The sequence below is a fragment of the Acanthisitta chloris genome, unplaced genomic scaffold, assembly GCF_000695815.1.
Source record: "Acanthisitta chloris isolate BGI_N310 unplaced genomic scaffold, ASM69581v1 scaffold2728, whole genome shotgun sequence".
NCBI classification, from domain to species: domain Eukaryota; kingdom Metazoa; phylum Chordata; class Aves; order Passeriformes; family Acanthisittidae; genus Acanthisitta; species Acanthisitta chloris.
This window is the reverse complement of record NW_008687399.1, coordinates 31045-42964: the sequence shown is the minus strand read 5'-3', so window position 1 is coordinate 42964 and position 11920 is coordinate 31045. Positions and strand designations below refer to the sequence as shown.

The window sequence follows — 11920 nt, the reverse complement described above, 5'->3', positions numbered from 1 at the left end:
TTGGAGATTTAACATCCTTGTGAATCTTGTTTGGGAGCCATGAGCAGAACAAACGTTTTGGTGGAAGGACTTGTTCCCATGGGACTTAGAACAGTTAGTAGGAAATATACTGAGGAAAACAGTCCTAAGAAGGCTATGGGGGAACAGAAGACACTGATAAGCAAGGCATTTCTATGGCAATTAGATGGGAGCTTTTGGGGGCTCTTTGGCTAACAGCCTTTCCTTACTTCTACTCTGCCCATGTTTATTATGCTTTAATATCATATTTGCATCCATTTTCCCTGCAGCATCAGTAAATCAAGAACTCCTCTCATATGTCTTTTCCAGTGTCATCCTGCATTACCACCTATAAGAAGACACCACCTCCAGTCCCACCAAGAACTACCACCAAACCATTTATTTCCATCACAGCCCAGAGCAGCACAGAGTCTGCCCAAGATGCATATATGGATGGGCATGGACAAAGGGGAGATATCATCAGTCAGTCTGGACTTAGCAACTCTACGGAAAGCTTGGACAGTATGAAGGCACTAACAGCTGCTATTGAAGCTGCCAATGCGCAGATTCATGGCCCTGCAAGTCAACATGTAGGGAACAATACTGCCACTGTCACCACCACCACAACCATTGCCACTGTTGCAGTAGAAGATAGGAAGAAGGACCACTTCAAGAAAAACAGATGCTTATCTATTGGAATACAGGTACAGTCCATGACTCGGATTATATGCCTCCCATTGTTTTGGATTTCTACATCTGTTTTACTGCTCATTATACAATGTTTTGTGTATTTTTCTTCTTGTACTGGCAGGTACCTATGTAGAAATTGCATCAGCATAATCATTCTGCATGGTACTAATGATGTTTTCCAAATTTATCATAAAAACATCAGATGCAAGGATTTGTTTAAGTCTCCTTGCTGCTTGTTATTCAGCTCTGTTAAATTATACACATGAGCACTAATCTATGAATCATAACACAGCAGGGGTCAGAAAGGCATGAATTAAATCATTGAAAGGGAATGTGTAAAACAATGATTTACATTACACTATCACCCAAAAAATATTTTCATCCAGCCTCACTGAATTAATTGTCGCTGCTTATTCATGCATTTCATAATGACTCGTAGCCGCTTGAATGAGGCAGCATTGTTCCTATCTCAGCCTCAAGAGCAGGTCCTTCTGATTTGCCCTTGTTAAAGAAAATTACATTTTGTTACCTCTAGTGGAATGAAACAAGAAAACTAACCCCACCAAAGTTCACTCCTGTTTACAAAAAGAAGAGCAAATAAACTAGACCAATGTAATCTGCTTTCTTAATTCATCTTTCCCACAGGCCCCTCCTCCCCAAGAAAAGAAAAAAAATAGAATGTACGCAGGACTCCAGCTACAACTATCTGCTTGCAGGATTAGCTTTTGCAACAAAGTACTTGCACTTAGAATCAACTGAGAATCAACACAGGTTTTGATGGGGGGTGAATTCCAAGCAAATAAAATAGCAATCCACAATTTAGAGACTTTCACAAGAAGACAGGATTTTTTTTCTTGCAGAAGGAGGTTGTAAGCACAGCACTATGTGCCTGGACAGGCTTATCTGATTAGCAAAGCCTATGAATTTACTGTGAAGTCTCTATATCAGCCTGATTGGATAGATGAGAAGCACTGTGCTGAACTATGCCATCCCAGGGGCAGCTCCTGGAGAACCTGTGACTTTTCACTTACTTCTTGGAAGGGCAATAATTACTACTGCCTGTGGGTTCAGTTCACTGGTTTTGCTGTAGACTTTTTCTGCTTCACAGCTGTTTGTTTGGGCATATTTACAAGGGCTGATATTCAGTGTCAAATACAGGAGCAAGATTCAGGCAGGACAGGGATTGAGGAAAGCCCTTCTATTAATTATTTGTATTCCCAGCCAAGCCTAAGGTGCCATTTTACTTTTGTAATTCCTTATTCCATTGAGCAAAAAAACAGAAATTCCTTAGCAGGCAAACACCCTGCAAAATAAAGGGTGGAAGGAAATAATTTCCATGTTTGCAGAAGCCAAAATGAACAACAGCAATGTGAATCATGGTTCTTGAGACACCATCTCCCTGCTGTCTCTTCTGAAGGCAGTGCTGCAAGTAACAAATGCTGCTTTTGAGAGGTGTAGGGGCATCAGTTTCCTGAGATCTGAGGCAGACAAAGCTCCAAATGCTGTTCAAGCCTTTGACAATCTCTCACTAAAGCTTTGAAGTTTACAGATGACCAATATAATCATAGGAAATAATCATGAAAGCTGTCTGGGGCTGGGAAGTGAGGGTCTGCCAGGGTAGGTTTCGTTTATAAGCCAATGGAGATGCCGAAAACTGAGATTACATGAAGTGAAACCTTCAGCAGTGTTACAGCCTTACAGGATTCCTGGCTGTGCATGGTGCCGCCTTCACAGTTGTGCCTGTCAATGAGATTTTTAGAGTCAGACAGGATTCACAAATAAAAGTAAACTACTTCACTGCTGTCTGATCCATTTTGCAGTATCGTTGCACAAGCAGTCAAACTGGTACAGCTGAAGGGGTAGTGTGGGATTAGAGATACTGTAAAATAGCTGTGTCTGCCAGAAATTACCTCTCTTACAAACAACTGCCCTAAAGTAGGTAGGTACACCATCAGTCCTCTGACTGGCAGTATAGAGTCAGTCTCTCTCCACTAATTGTAAAGGGAGCCTAGTTTAGGCTTAGTCTGAACTCAGACCAGGTATAGACCTTAAGTGTAGTTTGACCTGTCTCTGTAGAGCAGGGGAAGCTGCATTAGAGGCATATTCTTAGTTTGCTTCCTCCTCTAACAAATAAACCTAATGTGCACTTATAATGAACCTCCATGCATGTCCTCTGCACCCCTCAGTCACTCCCAGAACACTGTAAGCCTTTGCTGTAAATCTGTTTAGCAAACAAGCAAAGTTAAGCAAAGATAAACCCTTCTATCAAAAGGTTGCTTCACTCTGTCAGTTATGGAATTTAAAGTGCAGTTATTTCCCCAGAAGCCTCAGTATCAGGGAAGTAATTCACTTCACAGAGCAGCTTCTGTAACTCCTGTCCCTCATTGTGCACTTTTCCTGCATAGGCTGTTCAAATTGCTGTCAACAAGAAGCTTGCTTACTGGTGGAACAGACAGTAACTACAGGTGAAGATTTTGTACACCTGTGGTCAGTGTGGACATACAGGTCACTTCATGACACTGTTGAAGCCCAAAAGTTCTGTCTGCTTGAATATTTTTTTCTTGTATGAGTAACAATGTTCTATATAGCATTGGGAATTAACAACTACACTGATTGTACCCAGAGGTTTGTGATTTTGCTCAAAGACACATCTGTGCTTAAATTTTAACTTTATACCATTGGTATAAATCTCCTCATGGAGATGGAAATGTGATATGAAGTTCCTGCCTGTGCTCCTGGGGACCACCTGTTTGCATGATGAAGCAGTAAAGAAAATGTGTCTAAGGCTCACATCTGCTTTCTTTAAATCTTATCAGTACAGTGCTCTGATTCCAGGCACTAATATTTAAACAAAATAAACACATAATTTTGACATGAGTTCACATACGCATGCACATACAGACTAGAATGTGAAATCAAACAAATGGTGGAGCACAATAACTGGAGTTACAGCTGCTCAGAGATTTGCTTTGACAACTGTGAGCATCCAGCCTCCATAAAATACTGGATAAACTCCATCTGCGTATTGCAGGCTGAATGCTGTCTCACCAGAAATGCTTCATAGATTAACAAGAATGATGAATATTCACTAATCACATCAGAAATAAGCACACCACAGACAAGCTATCTGACTAGATGAAGGTACTTATGGTACAAGCTCTATGTGCAGACACTTAGTAGTTATGGTGCATAGAAACTGCAAGTAGCTGTGTGATATCTCTGCTGAAATGCATTCTAATTAGCTGTTGTGTTTTGGGTTTTTTAAGGTTGATGGTGCTGAAGAATCCACCATACCAGGTGAAAATAAAGCAACCAGTAAGTTCCAGTCCATAGGAGTTCAAGTAGAGGAGGAGAAGTGGTGAGTAAAAGTTAATACTGTTTTTCTAAAGTAAATAATTATGCCGCAACTAATTTTTAAGAGCCCTAGTTCCTGCACACATGACCACATAAACCTGCTTCCTGGATGAATTGTTAGATCACCCAGCTGAAAAGCTGAGTCTTATAAATGTTGTAGCTCTTCCTTTTCAGAGGGGATTTTTTCAGGACCAGTGAGAGAACTGGAAGAGAAGTGCCACATATTTTCAGGGTCAATATACTTTTAATAAGCTCTTTTTCCCCAGAAAATCTACCTAAACAGCAGATGGTGATGCAACTGGAGTATCAATGGGGAAGTTTGCCTTGGTTTTCAGCAGAATAATTTCAGCCACGTGGAGCAGTGCAGTAACAGAGCCAAACTGATTGCTTTTGCTCAGGTATCTCACTCAGACATCTCTACATTACAATTGCTCACTTGCATAAAATTATTGAGATTTCAAAGCAAGCCTGTAAAACTCAGTTCTCTATCCAATCTGCAGTATGTCCTGAATTAGTAAACAAATATGCTCCAAGAAAAATTTAAAGAAGAAAAAAAACTAGAATAGTTGTCCTTAAGGGTTGTTTCACTCTGATGACAAATTGCAGTTACACTGCGAGGCAGCATAACTGTGCATAGCACTTTCCAGACACATACAGTTTGTGAGTGCTTGACCACAACTGCAAATCTTAATTTCTGCCCAAAACTGGATTCAGTGAATGAAGAAAAGCCAGACTCTCCCCTTGCCTCTGAGTGTGCAGGCCTGCCCAGTGCTGCTGCGGCTCCAAGCAGCCGCCCAAGTCTTTGTTCCCTTTTTGCAAGCTGCTTGGGCACAGCATAACTTTTGGATCCTGGAGCCATTTTCTTGACAACTCCCTGTACTAGACCATGTCATAGGAGAAGCCTCGGTGCAGTACAACTTGTCAGTGAGGGAAGAGTCACCTCTGCAATCTCTCCAGAGAAAACCTGGGTGCAGCAACTCTGACCTGACAAAATTCAGGCTCTCTGCCCTCCTCTGGCCTGCTGACTGCAGGAGCAGTAGTGATGTCCATTTTCACAGTTTTTCTTCTTATATTTGCTAAAAATACTAAAAATTAATGTATCATCTGCACCATTTTCAACTCAACTCAATCTGCCTGTAAAATACAGGAGAGTATTTTCCTGTGGTTTTAAAAGGCTGGAGTGATTTCAGCAAAAAGAAATGTGATTTTGCAATGACCCTGCTAGGCTGTTACCAAGTTCCTCATTAACCTGCTAAAACATTCTTGCTGGTAGACATTTCTTTATGTGTTAGACCTTAGCCCCATTTACTCGCAGCTCTTCCAGCACTAGATAAACGAGCACATTAGAATAGATGCTGAAGGACCATTTCACTTCAGCCTGAGCACAAAGGAAATAACTAACCCCAAAGCCCAACCCTCCCCCTCCCCGCAAAGAAAGAAAGAAAGGGCTGTTTGTAAATACCTTACTTCCAAAGTCCTCTTTCTACTGCAGTTTTTATTGCTACACTGAAAAGAGGTAAGATTTGCCTGTGAGGATCTGCCCTGAGAAAGCAGTATTTCTGCATTACTTACTGACCGCTGTGTTTGGGGGTTTTCTTGCTGATAAAGTTGAGTTTGCTGCTGTTTGGAGCAGACGGTCAAGCAGCAATCTATCATGGACTTTCAGAAGTGAACCGGCTGATAAAGGACAGCCCCTAATCCTTAGAAAATGAGTGCACTCAAGACACAAAGGGCTTATCATCACAGTTGGGCACTCATATTCTTTTTCTTTCCTACCACAGCAGAACACAATGTATTGATTATCTGTTACAGGAATAGAATTGTAAATACAGTGCATTCTTCACTGTCCCTGCACCATAACATCTGCAAAGCCTAAGAAAAGCCCTTTTGACTTGAATCTTTGAGAAATTGATGGTTCCTAAAATAGTCAAGACTTCAGAAATATTAAATAAATATAAAATAAGAAGAGAAGAATGACACAGCAAAGAGGATAAATACAGTAAATGGCTCATGTTTCCTTGCCAGTCTAAGCTATTAAGTGCACTGTTACCAAACAAGAAAGCTCTTTGCCTAATGCACCAAAACCCTACCACACTTTCAGTCCTCTGTTTCCTGTTTTTCCTTCCCCCTTTCCCTCACCTCATACAACTGTCAGTCTCACACTAAGGAGTCTTACCTCATGTTCTTATAAATATTCCTGTGCTTGGACCAAGTAAGCAAAAGATTTTGTCTCCATTTCTTGATCTAAGTAATTCAAAACCAGAGCATCTTCAGAGGACAGCTCTCTCTCTTCCATCTTCCATCTCAACTCAGACCTTTCACTGGCCCTTCACTCTGTAACCTGGGCTTCCTGCCAAGGCAAATGACTCTCAGTCCTCCTCCTCTTGTACTGCTCAAAGGATAAATGTGCCTACTGCTACCTGACCGTAATACAACTGGACCCATCAGTACTATTCATCTTGTCTTCAGTTCTTTATTTTGCCTGCTCTCCGTAATGTTTTCATGCCAATTCCCTAACTGCAGTTCTATGATTTCTAGCATTTATAGAGCACCTCTGTCCAGTCCTTCTCTTAGAAAAAAAATTGGCATGCGATTTTTCCAACCTCATGATCTTCATGCTGTTACTCTCTTATCTCTCACCTGATCTTCCCCACGATGCTGACAAAACACTAACCAAAAGATTCCTCCCCTTTCTTCACATGACCCTCCCCCTTCCAGGGCATTTTTAAATGTGTGTCTAATGAAGCTAATCAGTGCAGTCTCAGAGCACTTCCATTTCTGACCATTTCTGTTTGTCCTTCCTCTCTACCTGTGACATCTTCTTGACCTCAAGGGACCACCTTCCATTCCTCACTTACAGAAGATAGTTGAGTTGTTAGAAGTCAACCAGTTCTACTGAACCAGGAAAAAAAAAAAAGATGTAATTTAATGTGCCAGAACAATTAGCACACATCCATCTTAAACAAGGGGCTCTCATTCCCTTAGCTCTGTAATCACTTTGGTCTCTCTTGCATTTTACCTTGTCTGCCCCAATATCTCCTCCCATTGCATCCTCACCCCCAAAATTGTCTTGCTCATTGCTCTAGACATACCATCAGCTGGTAATTGTACTTGATTTTCCATCAGAAGAATTTTTGAATTCCACAGAATTCACACCACAGAAACAGTGGTGGTTTCTGAAGTAAGAACAATGCCATAGGAGGCTACAGTAGACAGACGATTCTTCTCCATCTTCTCTGGTTTCTGGGGGTCCAAGGAAGGTGCCCCCACATCTTCATGTGGTACAAAGTGCGGCTTACCACAGCATACCTCATGGTGTGGTATAAAGTGAAATGGTTTTAAGTAATGTTGGAGTAACAAAACAAACAAACAAAACCTCTGTGCTATTTCTAAAAGAAAAAAAAAGAAAAAAAAGAAGTCACATCTTTGGATTTTGCTACTATAGTAAGCCATTTTTTTCATTCAGGTTTTTTGGGTTTGGTCACTTACTGTCCTGACAAAATATACTGAGGTTTTAGTGTCTTACCTATGCAGTAGACCAGCCCTACATTCTAACTCAAACTTCTCCACTCTTTAGGACCAGACCCTCAATCTATATTTTGGGTAAGCTAAACTGGAACTGATACTTCCATGGCTTTTCTCAGCAGTGTTTTCTCACTATCATTTCACTAAGAAATTCTGAAGGTGGTAGATGCCCAATAACTGGAAACAATCAAGGTCAGGCTGGATAGGGTTCTGAGAAAGCTGATCTAGTTGCAGATGTCCCTGCTCATTGCAGGGAGGTTGGACTAGTGACATTTAAATGTTCCTTGCAAACCAGACCACACTACGATTCTATGATTCCCTCCTGGCTGCAAGTGTCTGAACTTGTATTCCTAATAGATCTCCCCATTTACTGCTAATGACCTTGACCTAGTCCTGTGTACTAACTCTCAACAAAGTGTTGCTCCCTCTTGTTCCAACTCTCCTCCCCAGTGCTGCCTAGAAAGTGCCACAAGGCAAAGGTTAGAACAGGTTGTTTATTTGGGGATGTGAGATCCCAGGAATGGTCTGCTCCTCTGCCTTCTGCAAACTCTGCTCTCAAAATGTGCCTAGCACAGGGTGTGTATTCACCATGGATGGTCTCCACAGGGGCCTCTTCCCTGCACTGCTGTGCTCCTGTCATGTTGGAAAGGGCCGGCTAGAAGAGATACCCTATGAATAGCTGGGGGTCAGCAGGGCAGTGCAGAATGGGAAGGAAGAGGCCAAGCAGCACTTGAACCTCCACCAGGTTTCAAAGGAGATTGATGGATGGAGTTTAATTGATTGGTCAGTGGCTGGGAGACATGTGCAGGCTGGCTTCACTAAGGTGTGAGCTTCCCACCTGCAACATACCTGGACACTGCTGAGGATCTTAGATGCTTTCTAAAGGCCCTTAAGGGCCTGGCCACATCACACTTGGACCCACGGCAGCAGAGTCTTGGGTGTGGCCAGACCCTCTTAGTTTGACAGGGTCCCTTCTTTGTGCATGGTCTGGGACCAGCGTTGCCATCGCACAGGTCTGCTGGAATTGGATCAACCTCCATGGACTCCTCCTGACTTTCTGGTAGGGTGACCTGCATGGGCTCTGTCCCATCCTCTGTGGCTTTGGTTTGCCAGCAAAGGAGTTTCCAGACATCCCCTTTGGTGTGGCTGATCTTGTAGTTGCCTATTGACTGCATTTGGCAGCTTTGTCTTGCATTGGGTCACAGCACGTAGTGGCAATCACTGTCTGAGGGAGGCTTCTCCACTCCTGTCTTCATCCATTTGCTGAGAAGCTCAGCAAGCAGTGGCCAGAGACAGCACTGTGACTTGATGGAACCCCAGGGTTCCATCGATGAGAAGGATAAAGGGGTGACACGTGACATCACAAGGCCATTCTGATGGCAGCCCAAGTGCACAGCTCACCGTGGGGCCTGTTGGCTGAGGAGCCTATGGCCTGAAAGGGGTCCCACCTGGGATGAGCAGAGTGCCTGGTGCTGAGGGTGCTCTGCACCTGCCCAGTCCCACACTGGTGGAACCCACTCCCCACACCCCCTCCCAGCCCACACATGCTTGGAGGAGGAACTGCTGCTCTGATCAACAGAAGGCAAAGCACACCCTGGCTCTGACATAGCCAATCTCCTTCCCCTGCCACAACTGCCCATAATCTGAGCAAACCCTTATAGCCCTGGTTGTTTTCAGCCTACTGGTGGATGGCTGCAAGCCTGGCCTTGGCAGAATTTGCCATAAATTTCTGTTCAGACTCTTCTGGTTGGCTATAGCGTCTCTCCTCCAGCCTGGGCCCCGACGCGCTCCAGCCAGCACCTCTGCTCTGCAATGCAAAGGCCAAGAATTGGCAAAAACAAACAAAACAAAACAATGTGATGTACAAAGATGAGCTGCTGTAGGGAATGGGGTTGGAGCAGGAATATTGTTCCTGCCATTAGAAGACATAGTACCATATTTGCTAACTCCTTCTGCAGTTTGTTTTGTTCTGCTGACAGCAGCTGCATCCTTGATTTTTCACCGGAGGAGGCCAGAACCAAGAAGGAGCACAGCCAGTGGGTAAAGTAAGGCAGGCTGAATTTCATATAAGTGCCTCTGAGATTCACCATGCATCAGTTGGTTTGAAACCTAGATCTTTTCTGGGGGTTTGTGGTGCTTTGGGGTTTTTAGGAAAGAAATAATTTCTCCAAGTTGCATTGTAAACATGTTTCACAAACGAAAACAGAAGACTTGGAACCTGAGAGCTGAATGCCAAAAATGACCGTGTCGTTGCTGTTCAAAACACATCGTGCTGTTGTTCTCCATACTGGTTTATCCAGTCTGAGGTTTCATGGCTTTCTGCACCTTAGGCCAGATATCTGCTGCAGTTCTGTGAAGCTGTAATCATTACACCTTGTGCCTGCAGGGCACAACTGAGTACAAAAGGGCTCAGCCTGAAAGCAGAAGAAGAAGCAAATCCCTGTTTTTAACAATTACCAGCAATTTATGCAAACTTTTATTTAGGTAGAATTACTGAAAACTTAAGCATTAGCTTCAGCAGCTCTCCTGTAGTATGGAGTTTTAACTGAGAGCAAAGCAAAAAAAGGCTCATGTGGGACAGAAATGGTATTTTGTAAGAGTAAAACATCCTGGAAATGAGTGAGGAAGCTGTGTCAGAGACTACAATTGCCGTCTATTAGGCATTTTATAAATGAACTGGAGGCAGGCAGACAGTGGATGCCTTCATGCATTTCCATTTTACTCAACATATATTTCCTTGGAAGTATATTTTTATTTTTGAACTGATGCTATATTCTGTTGCCAAGTTGTTTTTCTTTTAAAGACAGATAGGTTACATAATCCAGTGCCAAGGATCTGTCAAGCAAGCCTGTAGCATACTATTATATAGAGAGATAAAACAAAGGCAAAAAAAAAGTAGGTCATTCTATTTCATTTGTTAAGCAGAGTCTGATTTTGGTGGTACTAGCTCATATTGAACCCACTAAGAGTACACTCCTAAAAGATTTGAAATGTAGAGCCTCCAGCAATACATCCTTCTGTCAAGTAGACCATCCACATTTGGGTTTTGGTGTACTCTGAAAAGCCAGGGCATCAACTGAAAACACAAATGGTCATCTGAAACAGTGACTAGGGCACCGGGGAAAACAGAAGGTGGCTGTGATGTGGGGGTAGGGAGAAGAGTGAGCCTGGATTGAGGCATTTGCTTTTCTCTCCAGTGCCATGGAAGGTGTGGAAAAGTACACTGTATACTAATGCCTTGGCTCTCAGTGAACCCTGACTAAATGTCTGAAAAGATATCCTGTGTGAGCATGTGCCTGTGTGGGTACACACAGGTTTTTGTGTATGTGTTTGTGTGTGTGTATGCATGCACACACTTCAGTGCAGGTAAGGGATTTGTCAGGTCGGTGGCCAAATTAAAGCAATTTCTAAGAAAACTAGCATAGATTGGGCCAATAGATTTTCACTGTAATGTCAGACTAAAGCTATTGTCTTTCTAACCAAGAATAGCAGTATAACAGGTTTTCTCTGCTAGGGGCCAGTAGCAGATACTTAGGGAAATTATAAAGGAGTGTGTGTAAAGTATAAAGGGTGTTCTCCCAGCAGACATTCCCAATTTAGTATTCTGTTGTTCAGTGACTTCCCAAAACAGATAAGACATCTTGTGTAATGGTTCTTCTTGAATCTATCTCCTGTGAATTTGATCAGATTCTCTTTGAATCTACTTTTGCCTTTGGCTTTCCCATGATCCTGTAGCAAGTCAATCACACATTGTTCGAAGAAGTACTTCCTTTCACTATATGTCTTCAGACCTCTAAGTCTTATAACTGGCTGCCTTTGTCCCCAGTGCTATTACACTCTGAGAAGTGGTGAAACATCACCTACTCAGGATTTCACAGGTCTCTCATAGTCCTCCTCAGCTATTTATTTTCTAATCCTTTTCTCCTATGGATGTCATACCTTCTCTCCAATGATCCTTATCATCCCTTGTAACTTTTTTCTGCTGTATCAGTCCATAGCAAAGTGCTTTGCTCTGCTTCTCAAAGGATAAATACTACCAAGCTGCAGAGTTCTGCTCGCTCCGTATTTTTCAGTTTGCTGGAGCATATCATGCACAACTACAGTGGCACAACCATGACTTTTGCATTGTTTAACAACACCTGTTTCAAAAGAATTGCAAGCAGCAGGCAATATGTTAAAATGTTTGTATTCTAGACCATTATTAAAAAAAATGCACACAATCTATTATTAAAGTTTTCCAGAAATTGGTGTGGCTGAGAAGTTAATTTGAGCTTTCTTCTGCAGAGAAATTGGCTTTCTTTTTTTTTTAAATTGGAAACCCCTTCTCAACTCCTGTTTTGCTTTGCCCAGCATC

The 11920-nt window shown here is 42.6% G+C and overlaps 1 protein-coding gene across 1 annotated transcript in view; it reads left to right on the top strand.

The window, feature by feature from the left end:
- Positions 1–314: 314 nt before the first annotated feature.
- DLGAP1 (discs, large (Drosophila) homolog-associated protein 1) overlaps positions 315–11920 on the top strand; it is a 28089-nt gene continuing 16483 nt past the window's right edge. Inside the window, exons 1-2 of the mRNA XM_009080558.1 lie at positions 315–701; positions 3954–4045. Of these exons, the coding sequence (XP_009078806.1) occupies positions 315–701; positions 3954–4045 (479 nt within the window). The remainder of the gene's footprint in view (positions 702–3953; positions 4046–11920) is intronic.